We start from the raw sequence: 26,369 nt of genomic DNA on the forward strand, positions 1-26,369 counted from the left end.
GAGCCAGGAGAAGCCAGCTTCCTGACCTGCTTCAGTTCCAGTCCTGACTTCCTTTGGTGATGAAACAGCAACATGGAAGTGTAAGCTGAATAAACCCTTTCCTCCCCAATTTGCTTCTTGGTCATGATGTTTGTGCAGGAATAGAAACCCTAAGACGGTATCTAATCCCAAGAAACTTCATTGGTTTTCCAGGATGAACTTTGGTGGAATTGTCCTTTGATTTGCTGTTGGGAATCTTATGAAGAAGTAGACCAAAACAAGTTTTTTCATTGCACATTTAAGTAACTGGATATAAATATATACATATAATGTATACTATATGTATATGTTCATATGTTTATATGAACATCTACAATAAACAGATTATTAGTTAAATTTTAAATTACTTTTTGAGGGGAGGTTTCAAGTTCTCCCTCTGTAGCCCAGGCCAGCCTAGAACCCATAATCTTTCTGTTTCTCCCATGCTCTTTTATTGTTAATCCCAAATATCTGAGGAGAAAGACATCCAACAGAAAGCATCAGGGCCAAATTAATTAAAGCAAGCTTTTAAAATTCAAGTTTATGGGCTGCCTTCCCCTAAGGTGGAATTTTAAAAGTCAGGTGAATATGAGGAGGACAAGGTTTTTATAACTCAGGGGTAGGAGGTTGCAGGCAAAATAAGCCAGGTACCAGGAGCAGCATGTGAGCATGACAAGTTAGACATAAACAACCCCCTGAAACAAAAGCATGAGTGCAAGGTGGGCATAGCAACGATAGTCATAGCAGCCTTTGAAGCTACCATAGGTTTGCAAGATGCTTATAAACAACTTTTTGAAACAAGGACATGGTTGCCCTTCCCTGGAACAGGTACTGCAGAATCATTCGTAGTTGAGGTTACAGGTGGGACCTAGTCCAGTCCTTGAGAAACAGGTTTAATCATAAAGAAGATCGGGCCTAGCTTACCTTTACTTTAAGATGGTTCTTTGCCTCTTTCAAGTCTATCATGGAAGCAGGATGATTCACCAATATAATTCCTGGCTTCAAAAATAAGTAATATGATTTCAAAAGGTCTGACAGGGATTTTAAAGCTAACAGAGCAGGATACAGGCCTTACTTAGAAGGCCTACTTTGTAAAGAGTGTGTATGTGTGTGTGCAAAGTTAGTGAGGATAAACTGAGTTACCCAACTAAGAAAACCTCACTAGTTGTCCACGAATCATAAAGTGAAGAGAAACGTTAGTTGGGCCATTTCCTATATGCCATTAAGGCATAAATCTGGAGCCTGGGCATGAAGGCTCAGAACTTAGGAAGTGGACACAGGACGATCTGAAAGTCAAGGTCATTCTAAGCTACATAGAAATTGAGAGGTCACATTAAACTCCGTCTCAGAAAAACTAAAACTACTTTTGGTTTTCTTTGGATGTTTCTAAGTGGCAGTCTGAATATTACCTTCATTAAAATACCCTACAGTTTTGTTCAGGCTCTTAGCTCTCAGTTATAAAACACTTGTTTAAAAAAAAAGGGTGAATTCTTATGTGCTTTAGTGTAGTTTGGACTAAAGAGAATGGATATTGAATCCTGCCCCTTTTCTTTACATTGGCCCCTATTAAAGATCAAAAGATAAGGCTCTCAGATCCCACAGAAAGTGCTGGAACCTGTAGAAAATTTGGGACCTCAGTGAGTTTATTTTAAAGGGGTTTTACAAATTTATTAGAATTTTCATTTATGTGTGTGAGGGTGCATATGCAATGGCTGGCATGTATAAGTCAGAGGACAATTTGCGGGATTTCTCTTTCTTCTTCTACCATGGGGCTTACAGGGGTCGAATTCAGCTGTAATATTTGGCCGCAAGCACTTTCACTCTCTAAGCCATCTATCTAACAGGCCCCAAAGTGGGTGTGTGACTCGAGAAGACCGCGTGGACCAGCCGCTTCCAACAGGGGGCGCTGCCCCCTCCCCGTAAAGCGCCCACCCGCGGAGGCGCGCACGCGAGGCCTCCCACCGCGCCTGCGCTGAGTGTGGACGCCAGATTATCCTTTACCCGACGCCCAGCTGTCGCGGCCCGAGTGAAAATTGCGTGACACGCAGAGAGCGTGGCGGCCATCTTCGTCTTCTGGGCGCGTCAGCTGAGCGGCTTGGGGCCGAAGACAAGCGCCGCGCAAGCGCACCCACGACGGCCTCAGGTAACTCCCATCTGACGGGAGAGGCGTCGCCGCCGCCGGAAGTTTGGTGTTTGTGCCGCGGGGCGGCGACGGCCGCCGCAGAAGCAGCTGAGTGTCTCCGGGTACCCGGATGTGAGGCGACCTGTGGGCTGCAGGAGGACCCCCGGCCGCGCAGCAGGAAGGTACGTGAGCACCCCCCCACGGTCCTGCGTCTTCGCCACCCTCTCCCAGCCCTCGCGGAGAGCGGACCGCTGTTCTTCCCTCCCGCCCTCAGTGTCGCGCTGCCGCACACCTCTTCCTCGTGTGTCCCGGCTTCTCGTACCCCCAGGAACCAGCTGGGCGGCTCGCAGACGCTGGCGCCCGGGGTGGGCGGCTGCGCGTCACCTGCCGCTGCTGGCCGGCTGTCACAGCTAGTGAGGAGCTGGGTTTCTCGGACGGCTGGAGGTGGCGCACAGCTATGGCGATTGCAAACAGCCTGCGCTCTGACCCGCAGGTAGCCAGGGCCTGGTCCCCGCCTCCGCCTCTCTCCTTCCGTCTGTCTTCCTTCCGCCGTCTCTCCCCTGCCTCCCGCAGTAGCCAGGCTGCGGCCCCTGAGCCTCCTGCTGACCCGCCCTGAAGCCCTAAGGCCCAGCAACGTGCCGGGCGGAATGTGGGTGATCCCGGCTCCTGGTCTTCATCTTGGGAGGGGAGCGATGTCTGGCGTCCCCATTTCACGAAATAATGCAGGCTCGAGATGGGAACTGGAGGACAGGTAGAAATAGATCCTTTGAGGGCTCCAGGGAAGTTTCGTATCGGTAGGGAGATACGAGCGGAAGTGAATTGGGTCTTAGATTATAGCAAGCTTTTTATTCTGCAGAAGTAGAGTTGCATGTCTGTGTCACCAAAAGTCCGAAAATCGGATCTCCGCACTCTGCGGCTAAGTGGAGCCTTGTGAAAATTAGACCCGTACAGAATTTTGTCACGGGTGGTGGTAGGCGGGGGAGTAGGAAATACAGGAAGATGGAAGAAGTCAGCTGAAATGAGTTTCTTGTAGGAAGAAGCAATGGCAGCTTATAATACCTAAGTGGTATTACAAATTACAAAACAGTTTTTCCCCTCTTTCCGCTTTTCAGAGACTCACCTTGTAATCCAGGCTGCCCTGGAACTCAGATCCACCTGCCTCCCAGAATTGGGATTAATGGCTAGTGCCGCTAATGCACCGCACAAAACTGTATCTTACTTAGTAAAATATAAGATGTGACTTCTCCCCCAATCTAAACAGTTTTTGAAAAGTAGTAATAAGGGGCCGAGACCGACAAGCCAAGTTTGATCTCTGATCATGTGGAAGGAGAGAACGGACTTGAAGGCTCGGGGGTCTGCAATATACATACACATAAATAAGTAAATATAGGAATGGACCACGTGGTAGGGTTCTGTTTATATTGCTCAACATGAACAAAGCCCTAGGTTCAGTCTCTAGGACCAAAAATTAGGTTTCAGTTGTGTTAGTTAAGACTTCAGTGAACTAAGCTGTATTTGATTTCTGATTGTGTTTTACATAGGGTACTAACATGAATTTTGTTTCTTAATTTGAAAAAAACTAAAATTTTCACTGAGACTTTCATGAACAAAACAAAATGAAAGTGTTTAATTTGGAAGCTCCCAATTCAGATCTTTAGTATCTGAGGAACCAAAATTGTAGACACACTGTCCCTCTTTTTGAAAGACACACTATTACTCTAAGGCCAGGGCATTAGAATTATAGTTCTTTGAACAAAATTGTTCTGGCTTTTTAGCTTTTAAGCACCATATTGTTTTACCTTGTTCAGTTTCTGTTGTTTGTTTTCTTTCTTTTTTTTTGAGACAGGGTTTCTCTGTGTAGACTAGGCTGGCCTTGAACTGTGAGACCCTCCTGCCTTGGCCTCCTGAGCACCGTGATGAAAGACATGTGCCACCACACCTGGCAGCAATATGATTTTGTGATGAACAAAAATTTGCAAGTTGATTAGAATGTTATATAGTTATTTCATTATTATATTTTCAAACATTTAATAGATTTCTCGCATATTTACTTCTTACACTTTATTATTCCCCTGCCACTCGTTCTCAACTAGTCCCCTCTTATTGTCATGACATGGGGTGAGGGTGGGGATACCAATGAGTTTAGTTAGGGTATTTTATGGGATCACAACTTTAAAGAGTGCTTAGACTCAGAAGAAAATGTCTCTCCCTCCACCAGCCATTAACTAACTGCCTGTATGTAGATCTTCAGGGAAGGATGAGGCCTCTTGAATATTCCCCTATTGCCCTCAAATTTATTTTATTTTATTAATAATATCTGTACTACCATGCAAGGGTTTTGCACCTCCATTTTAATTGATAAATTATGCTTCATAGAAAGGACACTAAAGGTGAATACAATTAACTCCCTTTCCCAGATGGTCTTTTTTTTGACTTGGTAAAAAATCAAAACTCAAGAGTTGATTATATTTGCTCTAAAAAATGAAAGTGACTAGGGTTGCATAATTCAAAATAATGTTTTCGGGTTGGGGATTTAGCTCAGTGGTAGAGTGCTTGCCTAGCAAGCACAAGGCCCTGGGTTCAGTCCCCAGCTTCAACCAAAAAAAAAAAAAAAAAAAAACCCAAAAAAAACAAAATAATGTTTTCTTATAATAATTGAGTATTTTTCCCATGACTTTTATTAGGAGATTATGCTTTCCAGAGTTCATTGAATAACCTTTACTGATAGTAATAAATTTAGATAATAGACACTAATTAGTAATACCATAGGTTAATTCATTAAATAATTTTGTTTTGAAGTCTAGGCTTTTCTTGCATATGTACATGAATCAGTGAAAATTCTTTCGTTGTATATTTACTAAAATTTTGTTTTACTACTATAATTCTAGTTGGTAGCAAAGGATTGTTCTCACTCATGATTTGCTTTTTTTTTTTTAACCGTTTGATGGTTTTATTTATATAATGAATTTTAGTCATATTCACCTCTCATTCTCCCCCTCTTCGTTGACACTCTTCTCAGAGTCCCCCTTCTACTTTTCTGTCTGTGTTTGTGTGTGGCCTCTATGAATTTCATTAAAGTTTGTTGACTTAGAGGGGTTGGGGATTTATTCAGTGGAGCAAGGACAACTTATAGTGTCTTTTCTGCTTGGGAGAGGGTGGCAGCTATAATGCTTGGTGGTATGAATGTTTGAAGATAGCCAGATTCATTCTGATCCTGTAGGGGAAACCTCAAGGAGTAAATAAAAATAAGATAATGTAAAGGTTTTCTCCCTCTTAGTGTTTTAAAGGTAAGGTCTCCTGTAGCTCAGATTGGTCTTAAAGTACAACTGCTTTCACCTCTCAAGTGGTGAGAAAGGCATCATGGCATCCCTGTGTTCTCCCCAACCCCTCTTTTCTTAGCAGTGACTGGGTCTCACTCCATGGTGCTGGTTGGCTTCTCTCTCTGGAGTACTATGTATGAAAGACAACAACTGGCCTTTTCTTTTTCTTCTTCTTCTCCACTACCTCCTTTTCCTCTTCCTCCCCCTCATGTGCCCCCTCCTATTTCATAGGTTCTATTTCATGTGTGACCCAGGCCTCTCAAATGCTGGGATTACAGGTGTGTGCCATCATTTGTGGCTAATGTTCTTCTGATTTCAGAATCCCTTCATCCTCTTAAAAATTATGTGTGATCCTAAATAGCTCTTTTTGTTTGTTTGCTTGTTTTTTCGAGACAGGGTTTCTCTGTGTAGCTTTGACTGCCCTGGAACTCACTCTGTAAACCAGGCTGGCCTTGAACTCAGAGATCTGCCTGCTTCTGCCTCGAAAGTTCTGGAATGAAAGATATTCACCACCATTATCTGGCTCTTCTGTAGGATTTTAAATAGCTTTTGCCAATACTGTTATATGTGTTACAGTTATTGTGTTATAGATAAGTATATTCATTCAAATGTATAGTAATGCCTGAATTAAAAGTTAATATAAGGAGCTAGAGAGATGGCTGAGTGGTTAAAACACTTGTTGCATGCTCTTGCAAAGGACCTTGGTTCAGTTCCCAGCATCCACATGGTGGCTCACAGCAATCCCTAACTAGTTGCAGGGAATCTGATACCCCCTTCTGAACTCATGGACACCAGAGATACACATGGGGGATGGACATACATAACATACAGGCAAACACTCATACACATTCAAAGCAGTTAGTATAAATAGCATCTTTAATGATACACAGCAGGACTCCGAATTACTTTGCTACAGAATGGCAGTTGTAATTGCCTTAGTGTTTGACTTAGCAGAATACAACTGTATTGTCCTGTGAGCTTCTGTATCCACTTCAGGTAGCAATTTCTGGTTGACATTTTTTTTTTTATATATTTTTTTTTGGTTCTTTTTTTCGGAGCTGGGGACCGAACCCAGGGCCTTGCGCTTCTTAGGTAAGCGCTCTAACCACTGAGCTAAGTCCCCAGCCTCTGGTTGACATTTATGAAGAAAATCCAGTTTCACATCAATATATTGAGAGAGATTTTAATAACTTTTAGATAAAAGTCCCAAACTTTCTAAACTCTTTATACTCATTAATCATTGGTCTCTTTTATACTTTTTTTTTTTTTTAACTTTTTTTTTTCAGAGCTGGGGACCAAACCCAGAGCCTTGCGCTTGCTAGGCAAGTGCTCTACCACTGAGCTAAATACCCAACCCCTATACTTGTTTTTTAACTTTATTTTTTATTTTTGTCTCTTTTTAGTGAGGTGTTACTGTTGTTGCTCAGGCTGGCTTAGCCTTGAATTCTTGGACTCGAAGGGATCCTTTTGCCTCAGTTTCCTTGGGTAGGGAAACTTGAAGTTTTTTATTTTTATTTATTTATTGTCTTTTTATATTTTATATTTTGTTGTGCTTGTTTGGAACCCAAGACCTTGTACATGTCTGGCAAGTGGTTTTCTACTGAGTTCCATTTCAGGACTAGTGTGTTTTCTCTGTGTTGTGTGTATAGCCTGTTGATTTATAATCATCTTTAAAAAAATTATACTTAGCAGTTTATGTACTTGCTATTTCTAAAGGCTTTCAAAATTCTATTTTGGAAACCCAGTGTACACACCTGTAATAGTAACACTTGGGAGGCAGAGGCAAGGAAGCATGAAGGCCAGTCTAGTTACATAGCAACTTTATCTAAAAAAATCTGACTTGGCATTGCTACTGTTTTTTTTCTTCAGTATTTTGGAACTATTTTGGGTATTTTTGCTTAAATAAATGTTATATTTGTTTGCCGTTGCTGTGATTAAGTTCTCTTAATTTTTTATGAATTACTAAATTTTTTTTTTCTTTTTTGAAGCAGAGTTTCTCTGTGTAGGCCTAGCTATTCTGGAACTCACTCTGTAGACCAGGCTGGCTTCAAACTCAGAGACCAGCCTGTTGCCTCTCAACTGCTGGGATTAAAGGCGGGTGCCATCACCCCCGACTCTCCACGCCCTTCTAGTTACTAAATACCTAAGCTTAGTGAGTGAGTGGAGAAAGGGCAGAGTATCATGAGTTGATTGACAGTTGTTTAAGTTGACATTATGTATGATACCAGAAAGTTTTGTCAATGTAGCTCAGCGGTAGTGTCTGTTTAGCATGCGTGAGGCTCACATTTTTTGGTATTTTTTGGTAGGTGCACACACACGCACATGATGATTATGTAGGTATGGAGTGAATTTTCTTGAGACTTCCACTTTTAATGTGGGTTTCAAGCAGCTAGGCTTTTGTGGCAAATATTTTTACCTGCTGAACCATCTTGACAGCCCTTGGGGGCATTTTTGAACATGAAAGAATCTTAAATTATAAGAGTTCATTGGCAAATTACACAGATTCAAATAAAGAAGAGATGACTGCAGTACTAGAGCTTGTAACAGAAAGACAGAAACTGGGGTTGGGGATTTAGCTCAGTGGTTAGAGCGCTTGCCTAGGAAGTGCAAGGCCCTGGGTTCGGTCCCCAGCCCAAAAAAAAAAAAAACCAAAAAAAAAAAAAAAAAAAAAAAGAAAGACAGAAACTACTGAACGTTCTGCTTTGTCCGAAAGACAACAGGCCGTATAAACCTGAATGGACTTCAGGAAGCACAGGGTTGTGGAGTACTATAGTACCACAACTCTGGGAATTGGCTTACTCAGATAGTAGGTGTTTTATAATTGTTAATCTTTTTTGTCTCAATTAGGTGAATTTGCCTCTCTGACATTTGACAGTATCTGGACATTTTGACAATAGTGGGAAAAGGGAGGCTGTTGGCATTTAGGGGGTATAGGCCATGGAGACTGCTTCTGAACACCCTCTATTCATACAGACAGCTCTTCACAACAGGGCCTTTATCTAGTCTAAAAATGTTAATAGTGACCGACTTGATAAACCCGGAGAGCGAGTGAGCAAGCGAGTGCGATGTTGTATGTATGGAGGTCAGGGAAATCAGTTCTCTAGTTCCACAATGTGGCTTTTGGGATCAAAGTGAGGTCAGGCCTTAGGCTTGGTATCAAATGCCTGTGTGTATGTAATAAAACATTTAAGTAGCTATGTAATGTAAAGTAACCTTTTCTCATACTCCCAACACTGGTCCATAGTTTGTTTTCCCAGAAGTTAGCCATCACTAATGCTTCATACGTAAACGTGGTTCTGTGTGTTTCTTCCTCCCTTTAACTGCATGATGTTCACCCCAGTTTACCTTGCCTTTTGGTTTAATTATGTTTCTCGGCTGTTGGAGCCTGTCAGTTTTAGCTTAGTTGTTGAATAGCTTTATCAGTATATTCACTTATTTTTTTGAATTTGATTTTCTGAAAAAAATTAAATTTTATGCATTTTAATAAGTCATTTGTGGAAATCAACAAGATAAAGAACATTTCCATTATCCCTCAAATTACATAATTTCTCCCTAACATTTACCTCTTGGCAGTAATTCATCTGCTTTCTGACTGTACAAAACTTGATTTTTCTATAATTTCATGAAGAGTAGACTCTTAAAATATGTTTGTGTATAGCTTCTGCTACTCAGCATGGTTATTATGTTCCTTTTGTTTACTAGGTGGTTGTCTACAGTAGTGATACACAACTTTTGTCTCCCCCACATGACTTCTGGGTTGTTTCTCAGGTACTTTGGTGGTGGTTTCAGATTTTGAATATGGTACATGAAGCTATTTTGAAGATTTTTGAACCAGTCTTTATTGTGAACTCTTGTGGAATGTTAAGGATCTTCCTGCCTAAGCTTTGTTAGCATAATGAAGATTTTCTTTCTTTCCTCCTCTTCCTCCTCCTCTTCCTCCTTTCAAATAACTTTACATTTAGGTCTTTGACCAACCTGAAATTACTTTTGTGAGTGGTCTGAGGGAATAAGATGGTGATGGTGATGATGATGACGATGACGATGTTCTTGTTCTCATTTTCCTCCCTCTACTGCTGCTTCTTGTCTGTCCAGTGTTAGCACTGTTTGTTGAAGACTCGTTTCCATTGGTTTGTTCTATTGAAAATAGATCCAATCCTAGTGTAGTGGCATAGGCCTGTAATCACAACTCTTAGAAAGTTGAGGCAGGGTTGATGAGCTCAGGGCAGCTTTATAGTGAGACCCTGTTGGAGGGGTGAGAATGAAATATGTGTGGATCTGCTTGTTCATTCTGTTTTTCTTTTTTTTCCAAGACAAAGTTTCTTTGTGTATCCATGTCTATCCTGGCACTCACTCTGAGAGATGCCACCTGCCTCTGCCCTCTTATGCTTGGATTAAAAGTGTGTGCCACCACTGCCTGGCTCCAGTCTCTCTCTTTTTTCCCTGTGTCCCTGACAGTGTAGCATTGATTTATAGTAAGCTTGGGAATGTGTTGTCAATGTTTCAGTTTGTGTGTATGTGTTTGTATAGAGGACACTACTGGAGATTGAATTTAGGATCTCACATACACGCTAGGCAGGTAGGACTTTGCCTTTTTATTTTTAAAAATATTTATTTTTATGTGTATGGGTGTTTACTTGTGTATATGTATATGTGCTGTGTATGTGTCTGGTGTCCATGGAGGCCAGAAGAGAGCGTAAGAGCTCCTGACACTGGAGTCACAGGTGGTTTCAAGTAGTCTAGTAGATGATGGGAACTGAACAGGTCTTCTGCAAGAGTAGCAAATGCTCCTTACTGCTGAACCAACGTCCAGCTCTAAGTCAGTGTCTCCCTCTCCCGCTTTCTCTTGGCTTTTTGAGACAGGGTTTCTCTGTGTAGCCCTGGCTGTCCTGGAACTCCTATGATATATATATATATTCTATATCTTCTCATTTTTTTCTTCATCCCCTTCATCCCCTCTTCCCTCCTTTCCCTGTGAAATTAGATAGGAAAGAAAGATACAGGAAAGAAAAAGGAAGAGAAAAAGAGATCCCTGAATCCAGCTCCCATACTTTGCTTCCTCTCTGACCAGGACCTTTAATAACTTAACCCACCTTTAAATAACAAACATCCATGACCCAGTGAATGACCAAAAACACCCACCCCATCTCTTAGGAATGGGGCATTGTTCTTTAAAATTGTTTCCTGTTGTCTGGGAACATCATCTCCCTTTGGGGGCCCTAAGAAAATTGGGATATTGGCCAGTCTTAAGAAAGCCAGTTGCAGCATTTGCTAAGTTCTTTGTGGTATGAAAGCAGGGCCTGACTGAAGTCCTGACTGAAACAGTCTGAGAGGCCAGGACAAATGGGCTTTTTAGCCATTTTGTTAGTTTGATGAAATGGCTATTGAGGCAGTCTGAGGTTGGATGAAGCAGAATGCTGTTATGCCTTAGCATCTTAGCATTCTCAAAGATGAATTTTGCCAGGGCTGTTTTAACTTCAGTTGTGTCTGGTTGTTTTTCTCTGTGAACATATAAACTTTCAAAAGTAATAACACTTCTGCCTTGTATGGAATGTGTGGTGTGTACAGTTCAGCTAAAGATGATTCTCTGCTCTTTGAGCAGGTAAGGCATCTGTCTTTCTTCAAGTTAGTTTGGACTGTAACCAAACTGTAATATAAATTTTCATTCATGCCATTTGAAAGGATGACATGATAAGTCATCTGTAGCCAACAAGATTTATTGGCTATGCTTAGTTGAAGTTCTGGCTGGAGACATTCATGTTTCAGTTTCAGAGCTGTTCCTATGTAAAGGGATCAGTACAATATGTTACCCGCATTGTTGTTCTTTTTGGTTTCATTCTTTATGTGTGCAGCCTAGATCTTCAGGTGGCCTCCCTGGTCAAATCTAATCTTTATTAATTTGGATAAAATCTATAGCTTTTCTTCTCTTGGAACAAAGACAAAACCTCTTCCCCAAATGCAACACATTTCCTGCCTTTCATTCTGAAGTTAGGACATCCTTAAAATAGATGGGCTGTTCTAATTTAGCACTTTTCCACAATCCAGTGTCTCTTAGCTACTGTTGTTTTTTGTTCATTAGCAATTTAAAAAATTTAAAGTCAATAAAGCACTGTGTAATCTATGTCTGGGGTGGTCTCTGTTCTCCCTTTTTGTTTTTAAGCATCTCCTTTAATGTAAGATTAGATCTCTATAATTGCTGTAGGACTGTGAGATGCACCAGTGACATGTTTCATGCCATAATGTCTAGAGTACTGCTATATTCTAGTGAATACGTGTGCCAAAGCACCATTAGCTTCAGTCTATAAAGGCATTTCCAAGATCTGAGAATCAGAGTTTACAGAATTCAAGACAGAAGTTCTTTGGAATTCTGAACTGTATTAACTGTATATTAACATATGTACATATTTAAAAATTTTAAAACTCTACAAAATGAAACATATAAGCTGTTGCATAACATTGTTTTAAGGTGACTTCATTGAACAGAATCTGTATTTTTTTTTTTTTCCGGAGCTGGGGACCGAACCCAGGGCCTTGCCCTCTGCATTCTCGAATGAAAGACCATGCACACATGCCAGTTGATTTTAAATGCCTTGACTAGCTCAAAGACTGGACAGTTCTAATCCTCCCCGAAGCTAGCACACATTTCCCTCCTATAAACCTGGCTTAACACCACCCTCTAATTCTATATTTTATCTTTGTTGCCCTGGCTCCTTCTGGGGGGCTCCCTAGTCTTTACTGCCCAAGACACTCTCCAGGGAGGGGGAGGAAGCATTTCTTCTCGCCTACATTTAGGATGGTCTTCCTTTTGTAGCTCTAAATCTGCTCCGTCTCCCTCCTAATTATGGCAACTCTCTCTCTCCTTCCTTTCTCCCAGTTTCTAGCCTGCACAAATCTAAAGGTCCCACCTCAGTCTATCTGCCCAGCCATTGGTTGTTGGCTCTTTATTGATTGATCAAAAACCAATTGGGAACAAGGACCTTCAGTGTTCGGACGGATTTTAGGAGCTAGATTAATTCAAAGCATTAGAACCAATCCCTAACAAGGAAGGATATATAAAATTGTAATTGTTACTGAAAAAATAGTTACTCATGTGTTGAATAAATGAAATAAAGTCATATGGGATCCAGATGCATTGTCATTGTTTATCTCTCCATTTTTTAACACAGAAAATATTTTTCTTCAGAGACTTTCTCCGTATGACTTTTTTTTAGCACTTTATTTATAATGTATAAGTACACTGTAGCTGTCTTCAGGGACACCAGAAGAGGGCATCAGATCTCATTACAGATGGTTGTGAGACACCATGTGGTTGCTGGTATTTGAACTCAGGACCTCTGGAAGAGTAGTCATTTCTCTTAACCACTGAGCCATCTCCAGCTCATGTATGTTTTTTCTATATTCAGTTTCTCTCTTCAGCATTTAGCACATTTTCAAAGATACTTAACTTGGTCAGAAGCTTTTGTCTGGATTTGGACTTCTTCTGAGGGTTGTCTCTGGTGCTCCTTCTGCTGTTCAGTTAGCACCTGGTGTTGGCAGCTGGCTCTTCCCCAGGTCCCTGCAGCTTGGTCCAGCAGGCTGCCTCACTAGTTCTGCCTTGTGTTGGTCATGGTTAGACTTCTCTCCCACCACAGCTCAGCTTCAGGTTTTCACCCATACTACAATGGGCTGGGCCAGTGGTGACCAGACTGAGGATGCAGTGGGCTGGGATTGGGCTGCTGTTTTTTCTATGTGCTGTGGCTTGAATAGCACCTTATGCTGAGCAGACAGAGCACTGGCTTTCTAGAGCTGAGTGTTCACCTGGGGCCATGCCCTGAGGTTCTGTTCCTTCATACCCATTACTCACAGGCCTCTACTCTCTACAGGAATTAAGCTGTTCTACTCTCACAGAGCAGCCTGCCCACCCCAACAGAGCAATGTGCTCAGACTGTACCTGCCTTCAAATGTATGAGAAGAGGGCATCGGATTCCATTATAGATGATTGTGAGTCACCATGTGGTTGCTTGGAATTGAATTCAGAAAAGAGCAGTTGGTGCTCTTAATGGCGGAACCATATCTCCAGCCCAACCTTGGATTTTTGAGCTTCCTGTTTCCACTTCTCAATTCTAATGCATATACCACCAAGATGCGTACATCTTTAGAAAAAAAAGTTTTAAGCTGGCATGGTGATGTTCACCTTTAATCCCAGGATTCCTGAGGTAGTTAACTGTGAGTTCCTACTACACAGAATTACTTGACGTGGTGATTTGAATAAGAATGGTCCCCAGGGGCTTATAATGGATACCCAATGAGAAGCAGAACTCTGATAGGATTATAAGGATTATGAGGTATGTCCTTGATAGAGGAGGTGTGTCACTGGGGGTGAACCTTGAAGTTTCAAGAACCCATTCTAAGGCAGTCTATCTTTGCCTGAGAATCAGGATGTAGCTCTCAGCTACTGCTCTAGCACCTGCCTATATGCAGCCATACTCCCTGCCATGAGGATAATAGACTAAGCCTCCGAAAATATAAGCAAGCCCCAGTATAAATTCTACCTTTTGTAAGAGTTGTTTTGTTCATGTGTCACTTCAAAGCAGTAGAACAATGATTACAACACATGGTGAGACTGTCTAAAATAATATAATATAAATTTATTTATATTAAAATAATGAATTGAAAATAAAACTTAAAGTTAGGCTGTCACTTTATTTTATTCTATAATTGTCATCAATGATATAGTCAATGTTATGGTGATATTTATTGGTGTAGTTAGTCTATGTTGTAGACTTTGATTTTTTCAAATCCTATTTTAATATGAATTCTTATTTTAACCTCCTTTCTAGCCCACCAGAGGTAGTAGAAAAGAAGGGTTATTAGGATACTGGGTAAGTGGACCTGTTTGAAATTGTTCTTTGAAGTAGATCTAATCTTCATTGTCGGGAAAACAGCAGTTCAGTTCACAGGAATCAGCAGCAGCAGTTTGATGCACTCAGAAACACTTCATGATTATTACCAGCACTCCAGTTCAGCAGTGTCAGGATAGCAAACATGAATCAGCAGTGGTTGCATGACCTAACAGAAATAGCCAGGCCTCTGCTGAATTGGCACAAGTTAGCAGGGGTGGCCAGGACCAATAGGGATGCCAGTAAAAGTTCTCTACTGTAGCTCTCTCATTGAAGCAATGAAGCGAAGATCCAGTGAAGATGAAGATGCAAGACCAAGAATCAAAGTGTTGCAAAGCTAGCTGTGCATGCCTCCTCACCGTCTGTGGAATCCTGTTTATACTCTCTCCAAACATCACTTGTCCTCCCTCAGGTCTTGCCTCACCACTCACCACACAAGTCTGTCTTAGCAGAACTACACATGAGTCTGTATCAGTTGACATCAACCTTTTTTTTTTTTTTTTTTTTTTTTTTTTGGTACATTTTTCTCTATGGGGCCGCAAAAACTGGAGCTTAGCAACACAAGTAAGGCAAACGAATACATGTGTGTCTTTAGTGAAGAACCCATCATGCTTCCTTTCATGTGTGTTTGCTTTAGCAAAACATTCTTTCACTCGTGTTGGCTTCAGCAGAACATCATTTGACATAACTGACTTTCCAAAGAATCCAGAAGTTTCCACTTCACTATGTTGATATGGTATTGAAACTAATGTGATTTTATGCTTCTATGCATTTATGTAGGTATATTTGTAAATTCCTAGAAATAAAATTCTTTGTAATCTGCTATTTATTTTTGTCTCTATGTATATCTGTATACATGTTTATATGTGTATGGGCATGTATTTGTGGATACCAGAGGTATTTTCCCCCTTCTTTTTAGAGACAAGGTCTTACCAAGTAGCCCTAGGTAGCCTGGAACTAGCTATGTGTAGATCAGGATGGCCTTGAATTTTCAGTGCTCAGTCTGCTTCTTCTTTCCAAGTGCTAGGATTAAAGGCATATGTAGCCATGTCTGACCATACTTTTTGTTGACCTATCTGAAAATATCTTTATTAACTCTTTAGGTAAAATGTACTTAAAGCATAATTTTCTTTCAGCATTTTGAAGGATTTTGCGTTTTCTTGCTTGTAATGTTGACATCAAAACAGTTAATTGTAATTCTGATTATTGTTGTTGTTGTTAGTTTTTCAAGACAGGGACTTATATTGCTCTGGCTGATCTGCAACTTACTTTGTAGACCAAGCAGCCTTGAACTCAGAGATCCGCCTGCTTGTGCCTCCTGAGTGCTGAGATTAAAAGGATACACTAACCATGCCTGGCTTCCATGGGTGGTTCTTTAGTGGGTTTATGTAACTACTTTATTTTTTTAAGAATTATTTAGTCATTTTAAATTCATGTACATGTGAGCATGTGTGCACATATTTTAAGGTCAGAGAACATTGGATCCTCTTGACCTGGACTTAGAGATGGTTGTGAGCTACCTGGTGTGGATGCTGGAAACCAAACCTGGGTTTTTTGCGAGAGCAATAAGTACTCTTAGCCATTGGGTCATCTTAACCATTGCCTTTAGTCCTTTCATTTTAATATTCTATTTCTGTTTGTTAATTTATTATTTGAGACAGTTTCCTGTAAACAGAGGATGGCCTTGATCATCCTGCCTTCATTTCCCAAGTACTGAGACAAGTACAGATTTGATTTTATGAGGTGATGGAGATCAAAGTCCTGCAGGGTTTTTTTGTACATTTTTTTTTCTTTTTCTTTTTTTTTGGAGCTGGGGACCGAACCCAGGGCCTTGAGCTTGCTAGGCGAGCGCTCTACCACTGAGCTAAATCCCCAACCCCTTTTTTTGTACATTCTAAGCAATCACTCTACCAAATGATCTGTATTTTTAGCTCTTAATTTTTTATTTTACTTTATTTGCTATTTTAGTATTTTTCATCTAGCTCATAGATTTTCTTACCCTTTACCACTCAATGTTTTAATTAAGCTAGCTTTAGTTATGTGATTAATACATATATGTATGTAGGTTTTCTTCATATAATTGTATTAGTTTAATCCATTTTGTTGCATGTCGCTTTTTGCTACCCTGCCTTAACTGTGTGAATGGGCCCCTGCTACCAGCCCCCTCCCAGCTTCCCTTGAGTCCATGGATAAAAGACACAAGGCACACAGTTGTTCAATTTCAACTTGCCTTCTTGGCACAATTCCTGGGTGCTACTATCCCGCTTGGAAAAAATATACCCTTATCATTACTTTTAGCTCCACACCTCCCATCTGCCCTAAACTTTAGTGCCTAGTCCCATCTAGCCCCTGCTAAACGCCACTGACCACTTGCCTGTAGGAGTGGTCTATGTGGCCACTCTGTTCTGAGATCTCATATGGTTCTTTAACCCTTCTCCATCAGAGGCATGGTGGAACTCTGTCTCTTTTGTGTCTTCTCCCTTTTCCTCCAGGAACCCAGAAGTCCCACCTATACCTTCCATCCAGCAATTGGCCCATGGCTTTCTTTACTGACAGATCAAGAAGCAATTGGGGAACAGGACCTTACCATCATAAGCGCCCCTACACCATTTAATGTTTACATTGTAAATTTTTTTTTTTTGTATTTTAAAACTTTTTTTTTCACAATATATAATGGATGTATATTCTAATAGATTTATGTACCAGAGTGTACTTCAAGGTAGAAATCATGAAATTAAATGTTCTGTATAAAATGAGCTGTGGTGAGTTATTAGTCTAATGGTCAGGGTAGAATTGGGATTATAGGATGTTATTTGATTGATCAGAGATTAGTGGATGAATACATTGTTATCTTTTTAAATATTTTAATTATTTTTTAGGTGCTGTATAATGTGTTAAGAAGAGGTTATAAGGAATGCTTTTATCAGATTTTCTTGAGTTATGGTGGCTGAAACATCATTTCTATCTTGTGGGAAAAGAACTGTAAGTAAATCTCAGGGGAAAAGTTTTTTTTTTTTTTTTTTTTTTTTTTTTTTTTCTTTTTTTTTGGGGCTGGGGACCCAACCCAGGGCCTTTTGCTTGCTTGGGAAGCGCGCTTCCCCTGTGCTAAACCCCCACCCCGGGAAAAGGTTTTTTTTAAGTATTATTTATATATTTTTAATAAGATAAGATGTTATTGGAGACTATATTTAGGAAAGATGGCTCAGTGGTTTAGAATACTTGTTGCCCTTGCAGAGGACCTGGGTTCAAAGTCTTGCACCTACACATGACTCAATCATCTAAATCATGAGTACCTCCAGTTCCTAGATCCAACATCCCTTTCCGATCTCTGTGGGTACCAAGCATGCATGTGGTGCACATATATTCAGGTAAAATATTCTTGCACTTAAAATAAATCTAAGTTAATAGAAAAATATATTCGGGAGACTTAATTGTTATTCAAAAGAATATAGTCTAAAAGGAGGAGTTAAAATTTATTTAAATTGAGGTGTATTTCTGAATAGTATTATTGATCTGTTTTTTGGATTATATAAAACTTAATGTTTATTATCTTTTAATTTTTCAGAAATGGCAGCACAAAAGGAAATCTATATTAATAGAGTACTTTACTAAGCGAAGGAGAGTAAATAGAAGCCACAAACCAACAAACTTGGCAAACAAGGAAAGAAACCTGTTAGCCATAAGACATGTTACAAATTCATCAACGTCCAGTAGCTGTAGACTTCAGAAGAAAAAACTTTTCAGAAATTTTGTCAAAGCAGACAGGTCAGTGATAAATAACTCCTCTAGTAATAGGGTTAGGCCGGAAACTAATCGTAATTAAAACAAATTGATCTGAATGAAGTTTTTTCATTAAAAAATAAAAACTTCTGAAAATATTAAGTTAGAGTTTTCTTCAGATTTTCATTTCCCTATCCAGCAGAAAGCAAATATCTTTCAACATTCATGCTAGCTTTTCTCATGTCTTAGAAATTGCCAAGAGCAACCTTACTTGAAACAACCTGGTATTTTTGTTGGAAATGTACATCAGTATAAGTTAAAGTCTATTTTTAAAAGATCTACTCCTTAGTGATAATACTAAGTACTTAGCATCTGCATCTACCTGGACACAGTCCTCAAAAACTCTTCAGAAAGAAAGACATTACTCAGGAATAATGTCCATTCAGGAGAAATCAAAAGAAAATTCCTCCAAAGTTATTAAAGAAAGTGAAGATGAGAATTTAGAACAAGAAATCGAAGGTTCTCAAAACAGCCTAGCAAAGAAATCAGGCTCCAAGGAAGCTGGAAAGTCAGCGGTTAGATTTTCCAACAAAAGTAAAGTAAATCAGTCTGAAATTGGAACACGAATGAGTACAAGGTCAGCATCATGTTCAGCTGATAAAAATGCTACTAACTCCATTAATAAAAATATGGTATCTGTGAAGGGACAATCACAAGAATCTTTAAAAAAGAAGAAATTATGTCAGGAAAAATTATCATTTGGAACCTTCAAAGGGAGTGAGCAACTTAACCGCAGATCACAAAGACTACAGCAATTAACGGAGTCTTTAACTAGGTCTTTGCGCAGTAGAGAGATTCAGGGTCAAATTCAAACAGTAAAACAGAATTTGCAACCAGCAAGAAGAGAACAGTGTAACAGTACTCAAAGTAAATGTAATAAAGTAAATCAAAAGCATGTGAAAAGAAAAGTGCTTGAAATAAAGTCTGATTGTAAGGAGGACAGACATTCAGTTACAAATGAAGTAATAAATTCTCCCAAAGGAAAGAAGCGCAAAGTACAGCATCAGACAACTTCTACTTGTAGTTCTCAGTGCATCCAAGGATCTGAAAAATGTCTCCAGAAGACTATTAGAAAAGAAGAAACAAAACATGTGCCTGTAACTGCTGAGATTAGAAAACTAAAACAGCTACTTCAGTGGTCTCTAAAAGGAATGAACTGAGGAAATCAGCTCATACACAAGTGAGTGCTAGCACAAAGTTTCCCCAAATCCCACTGCCGTTAGTGCCTGAACACAGTGTTGACCATGAGTTGGAGCAAGCTGGAAAGAGCAAAAGAGGCAGCATTCTCCAACTTTGTGAAGAGATTGCTGGAGAAATTGAATCAGACACTGTAGAGGTAAAAAAGGAATCCTGTGTGGAAAGTGTAAAGGAGGAGAAGCCTGCAGAAGTAAAATTGGAAGAGACTGATGCTGAAAGACAAACACTCCATCAGAAAGAAACAAACCAGGACGTGCAGTGCAATCGTTTCTTTCCCAGTAGGAAAACAAAGCCTGTGAAATGTGTACTAAATGGAATAAATAGTTCAACTAAGAAGAACTCCAACTGGACTAAAATTAAACTCTCAAAATTTAACTCTGTGCAGCAACATAAATTGGACTCTCAAGTGTCTCCTAAGTTGAGCTTATTACAAACTTGTTTGTCACCACCAGTTTTAGAAATGCCTCATCCAGTGTCTCAAAGTACGTTCTTAGAGATGAAACCGCATGGTACTGTAACTTGCCAACAAGATAAAATGAAAGGAATTAAATCTGAAGACGTTAAAATTAATAATATTGCAATTGAAATTAATAAAGCCACAAAAAGGGCTCCTGGAAATTGTAATTTGGATAATCATATTAAACCCTCTTCTGACTCATCATTGGATAATCAGATGAAACATTCTTGTGAGTCAGCACCAGATCAGGTAATCATCTTTATCATGTGTAGTAGAGGGGCCAGGTGCTTTCTACATACTTATTTATTAAGTATTTGAAACACACCTTTTCTCAGTACTTTCTAAAATTGTTAATGCGGCCTTACAGTGATGAAACTGAGCAACTGAGAATGTTTCACCTTTATGGTATGCTTCTCCCCCATTTGTTTTTTATGGAAATAACTGAAATGCTAGCCTTTAAATTTAACACACAGATGAAGGTTTCTTTCTTTTTTTTTTCGGAGCTGGGGAGTTTCTTCCTTTTTTTAATGAATTATAGCAACAGAAAGCGTATCTGTTAGTGGTTTAAAACCTAGAACTTAATGCCATGTTATTGCATGCACGCAGCCATAGGTGGCAGAGGCATGTGGCTGCACAGAAAAACCCTCCCTTGAAAAACAGTAAGTAAATCTAGAACTTAGAATTTGTGTGGGATGGGGATGTAGCTTGAGGGCAAACATGAGTCTTCTCCCCACTCCTACTCCCACCCCTCCCCCCAAAAGAAGAAAAACCCTAAGATTTATTTTAAATGAATGCTTTTTTGTTGATTTGTATGGCGATTTCTTACAGTTGGCAAGGGAAATTTCTAAAGGCATAAATCATTAGTTTACAAGAAGAACTATTAGTGTTACTATTTTTTTTTAATTAGTGCTGAGGATCAAACCAAAGTGAGTCTTATATAAGCTTGGCAGTCCTTATTACCACTATATCTATAAAATTAGGAATTAATCAAAAAATAATTAAAAAACAACTCTATGTCTGCAATATCTAATGCTTACCATGAGAAATTATTTTTAATATTTATAAAAAAGGGTAAAGCTTTTCCTTTCTGTGGAATGCCGATTAAAAATTTCTCATGTGGATTCAGCCAGTGGTTTGAGGAGACGAACCTTCTACCTTAGACCATGGCCAAGTTCATCCATAACTTTTCGGAGAAGGCACCGTCGAAGGTAGCCACTGCCATGACTTACTCAAAGCCTCTATTGGCCACATTTTGGCATTACGCCAAGGTTGAGCTGGTTCCCCCAACCCCTGGTGAAATCCCTACAGTTATTCAGTGTGAAAAATATAATTCACAGTGCCAAAGCTGGTGGCTTCAAACACCTTACAGTTAAGGAAGCCATGCTGAACGGTTTGGTGGCCACTGAGGTGTGGATGTGGCTTTACATCATAGGCAAACGTGGCATTGTTGGCTATGATATTTGAAGACCAATCTTTAACTTCTGATTTGAGTTCTTATATGAATGTTCTTGGACCATGTGTAATGAGATTGCTATCTGAATAAAATGATAGCTGTGGAAAAAAAATTTCTCATGTGTAGAATTAGGGTGCTCTCTATAATACAAGTGAATTTATAGTGTTTAATTTTATGAGAAAACTGAGAGCAGAATGTGAAATAAGTTATGTTTGGTGATATATTTTAGGGCTGGTATATAAATATTCTAATCTTTAGCACAGAGTTCCTCATAAACCATACCCTAATATCCTGAATGTTAGAAAAATCATATGAGCAAAAATGTCATTGTTAGTAGATATAAGTTGCTTTAAAGTTTTCAGAATGGTTAAAATTCATTTTAGGGACACAGGGGTTATGAGCTATGAAATAAGATTGGATTTATGTGGAAGCTGTGAAAGTCAGTGTCCATTATTGTTGATTGAAAACCAAAGTGAACTTAAAGAGCACAGATACCAGTTGGTGCTTCTAGATTGAATTATGAATGAGAATGAAAGCATGAGTTAAAAGATGATCATTCCAAATGTGTAATAGAGAATGGCAGCAATCAAAGTAAGCAGTGAGTAGTGCTGTGAGCAAATTGTTCGCTGTGGATGTAGTTTAATGGTGGACTGCTTGCCTAGCATATAATACACTGGGGCTAGTTCCAGATCCAATGTCATCCTTTGGATTAAGCTGTGCTACAAGTAATATTTACACATTGCTTGTCTTGTCCAATACCAATCTTAGTGACAGTACTGAGTGTATGCAGATCTTCATTGTAAGAACAGTCCTAGACACTTGTTGATGTGTTAACATTTGTATGTTTTGAAATTCTTGAATATTTATTGAATTTAATAGCAGTAAATTAATAGAATTTAATATCTACTACTCAGAAAATGAGGATTAAAAAAACAAACAAACTACTTCTGATTTTTTTTTTTTTAAAGTAAACCGAACTGGATCTGGGGGCAGAGCCCCGAAATCCTAGCTTCTTGGAAAGCAAGGCAGGAGGATGGATTTGTTCTAGGCCTCTCTTTAGTTAAATATGCTTCCTGAACTCTTCGGATTTTATGTATACATGTACGAAGAATACTTAGCTTTGTGTGTATTTTAAATTTTATATAAATAGTATTTACTAAATGCTATTTATGTGAAACTTCTTGAATTTTGTTTTGAACAGTCAGCATTTGATTCATGAGTATTAATAACTGCAAAAGAATTTGTTATCAGTTTGGTTTTTTCTTTAATAATAATTTTTAGATTGTATTGTTTTTTTAACATGAGCAGTTTACTTATTATCATAATGTGATTAAGAAAAGTGGTAGTCACCATTGCATTTCAGAGCACGTCTTAGTACCTGCTGCATCCAGGGCTCTGTATGGAAGAGAATATGTTTCCTGCTTTACAGAATTTATATTGTAGCATTTACTAAGAGATTTTTCATACCTGTATAACCCTTATAGTTTTTTGTTTTATTTTTTGGTGTTTTTTTGTTTTTTGAAACAAGCTTTCTTTGTGTAATCTTTGCTGTCCTGGAACTCACTATGTAGACCAGCCTGGTCTCAAACTCAAGAGATCTGCCTGTCTCTGCCTCCCAAATGCTGGGATTGAAGGCATGTACCACCATAGCCTGGCCCTCTAGTATTTTTTGTTTAATGAATATTGCTTCTTTAGTATGCTAAGGAAAGAATCATAAATCTGTCACAATCTATATTATAAATTGTTATTCAGATAAGAAAAGTGAAGCTTGACTTGAGTGACTTAACTTAAATGATTGAGTGATGGTTGGCTTCAGAGCTCATCCAGATTTGGGGTTGGGATACAACAATTTAGTGACAAAGTGTATGCTAGCATGCACAAGGACATAGGTTCAGTTCTTAGTACTGAGTCAAAATTCAGACAGGTTTATATTTATAGAGTAAGGGAATGTAAACAAACTTTTAATTATTCAGATCTGAAAATTTCCTTTTTTTTTTTTTTTTTTCTTTTTTTCGGAGCTGGGGACCGAACCCAGGGCCTTGCGCTCGCTAGGCAAGCGCTCTATCGCTGAGCCAAATCCCCAACCCCGAAAATTTCCTTTTTAAAATAAAATTAAAAACAAGAGTCTCACTGTATAGCCCTAGTTGGCCTGGAACTTACTTTGTAGATCAGGCCTTGAACTCATGGGAATCTATTTGCCTCTGTCTTCCTCAAGTACTAGGATTAAAGGTATGTGCATCACATCCAGGTCTTCCATTTTTTTAATTTTAATTTTAATTTTATTGTATGTGCATTGGTATTTTGTCTGCATGTGTCTGGGTGAGGTTATTGAATCTTCTGGAACTGGAGTTATAGACAGTTGTGAACTGCCATGTGGGTGCTGGGAATTGAACTCAGGTTCTCTGGAAGAGCAGCCAGTGCTCTTAATCACTGAGCCATCTCTCCAGTTCTTCCATTTTTAAGAGATTTACATTCATTCATTCATTCATTCATTCATTCATTCATTCATTCATTATGTGTGTCTTTGTAGTGAGTGTATGTGTGCAGGTACCTGGGAGGTATAAAGAGGGAATGAGAGCCCCATGATCTGGAGTCAGTGGTGAGCCACAGGACATGGGTTATATGAACTACACTCAGATTCTCTGGGAGCGCAGCAAGCACTCTAAAACTGCGGAGTTACCTCTCTAGCCCCATTCCCCCTATTTTTAATGTGTATATATGTATGTTTACATATGTATGGACATGTGGAGGTCTGTGATTGGTGTTGAAAATCATCCTGAGTTACTCTTCTACTTTATTCAATGAGTGAGGTCTCAATCAAATCCAGTCTGTTCAGTTGGTTTTACTAAGCAGATTGCTCTGGGGAATCTTCCTGTCTCTGCCTCTGGGAGGTTAGAATTATCTCTATGCCATTTCCCTGTGGCATTTAAGAAGCTATGGCAGTCTAAACTTGGTCTTCATATTTCCTCAACAAAGACTTTAACTACGGAGCCATTTCCTTAGTTTCAGATAAGAATTTTAAAGCTTGGTTATCTTAAATCAATTTACATTAGTAGAAGGAAGAATCACCAATAATGTGATGGTTCTCATTAAAATTTTTTCAGTATAATTGACTTTTGGGAGAGAAGTGTGAGGTTGACTTGAGACATGGGGTCCTGCCATGTAGCCCACACCAGCCTTGAACTCAGAATCCTTCTGCTTTAGCCTTCTGGGTGTGTGCTAGGATGGTAGCCAAGTGCCACCACACTTGTTTCTTGCTTTTACTTTTATTTTTAAAAACCAAGTAGTGTTACAGGCTGCAGAGCCAAGCAGCTGAGAATGCATACTGCTCTTGGAGAAGAACTGAGCTTGGTTCCCAGCATCCACATCTGTATGCTCACAACTGGCAGCTTGAGGGGAATCTGACACCTTTTTCTGTACTGCATTGGCTCTAACACTCAATGTGGACCCTCCAAAAACACACCCATACACACCACTACATGCCCCTCCCACCCCCAAAAGTAGTTTTACATGTTCATTGTAATAATTACAGAGATTCAAAGTTGATTCTATATTCTTGTTACTAATGGGCTATCTGCTTTGATAAAGTTATGAATTGAAGGTTCTTGGTAATAAAAAGATAATTATATGTTTTTTAAAAAGAGTTGTCGATGAGTAAAATGATTAAAATAGAAAGTGTGAGAAAGTAGATGATTATAGTAATTGGGAAAATTTGGGGAAGGTATCATGAAAGACGTTAATTTTTAAGTTATATGTTGAAATCATTAATAGAGCAGAAAGAAACAGAGAAATTAATTTTAATATATTTTACTTAGTTTATTACATAAAAATACTGTCATTTTAACATGTTTATGTGGGTGTGTACAGTTCAGACTTGAACTCTGAGCAAAAGCATAGAGCTAGATGACTGTAGACGATAATTTAATTTTTTTAAATTTTGTTTTGGTGCTTTGAGGTGTAGCCTTTGCTGACCTAGAATTCCCTATGTAGCCTAGGATGGCCTTGAACTAACTGCTGCTGACCTCTCTGCCTCCTGAGTGCTGGGATTAAAGATCCAGTGAGATGTTTTAAATTTATCATGGAATTAATGGTAACTGATGCTAAGAGGGTAAACTGTGGCAGGATCATGGATGTGGACGTAGTGGTATATCTGTAAGGGTTACTCCAATGACTTAGCTTAAGAACATTTTTAGCAGACACAATTTGCTGAAAATGATTAGGGTAAGTTCCAGAGGTTGACTTAAGATTGTTGAAATTCTATGTGTTCAGAATTTCAGCATATGTTCAGCGTCAGAGGTGGAGACTAATCCACTAGAAAACACTGCTGCTGTCTCAACTCTTCTCAGTCAAGCTAGGATTGATGGGGACAGAAAATTTCCAGGTAATACTTTGAGATTTTTATTTGAATTTACAGTGGTCAGTGCCATAGTACTGTTAGAGAACATTTTTGTGGGAAACAGGCTTGTTGACCATCTATATTTTTAAAAATAGGTTTATTTTACTTTTATTTATGTATCACTTTGCATCACATGTATGTATATGTCCTGGAAGAAGGCAGCAGATCCCCTGAACTAGACCTTGCAGTGAGTGATGGGAACTGAACTTATATCCTCTGCAAAAACATTGAGTGTTTTTAGCCAGTGAGTCATCTCTAGCCCTTACTATGGCTTTTAAATTTGGTTATCATTAATTCTATCATTAATTGCTTCTATTGACTGGTTTGTGGCAGTACCTAAATGCTATCTTTGGCCTGCCTACGGCAAATTCTTTGGTTTCTATAGCTCTTACTTTGATTTTCTCTAGAGAAGTGCTCTCTAAATTGCTTAAGCTGGGTATATCCTCTGACTTTATATGTTATTTGTGCTTTACCACTGTGTGTTTTTCCCTTTAATCCTCAGTACTCATTGAGTCTGTCTTTGAATTAAAGATTTAATTATGCTTCAGGTTTTCAATTTATACTGTTCAAAATGCCTTATTTTTAATAACTCGTGATTTTTAATATTAGAGGAACTGTTGGATGGGTATTGCTCACCTATGCTTACATGAAGCAACAGAGGATCTAGAGCTCTCTGTGTTATTTCCTCTAAAGGAAGGATACACTTGAAGTAGGATGCTGTGGTCAGGAACTTGTAGCTGTTACTGAGTG

At 39.2% G+C, this 26,369-nt stretch overlaps 1 protein-coding gene and 1 pseudogene across 1 annotated transcript in view; both read left to right on the top strand.

Annotated features, from left to right (window-relative positions):
* The first annotated feature begins 2,074 nt into the window (after positions 1-2,074).
* Esco1 (establishment of sister chromatid cohesion N-acetyltransferase 1) overlaps positions 2,075-26,369 on the top strand; it is a 51,764-nt gene continuing 27,469 nt past the window's right edge. Inside the window, 5 exon segments of the mRNA XM_032885333.1 lie at positions 2,075-2,322; positions 17,216-17,318; positions 17,902-19,238; positions 19,241-20,019; positions 25,493-25,604. Coding sequence (XP_032741224.1) covers positions 18,491-19,238; positions 19,241-20,019; positions 25,493-25,604 — 1,639 coding nt within the window. The 5' untranslated portion in view covers positions 2,075-2,322; positions 17,216-17,318; positions 17,902-18,490.
* Positions 20,288-22,124, top strand: LOC116884250 (annotated as a pseudogene).

This window comes from Rattus rattus, chromosome 15 (assembly GCF_011064425.1).
Source record: "Rattus rattus isolate New Zealand chromosome 15, Rrattus_CSIRO_v1, whole genome shotgun sequence".
Lineage (NCBI taxonomy): Eukaryota > Metazoa > Chordata > Mammalia > Rodentia > Muridae > Rattus > Rattus rattus.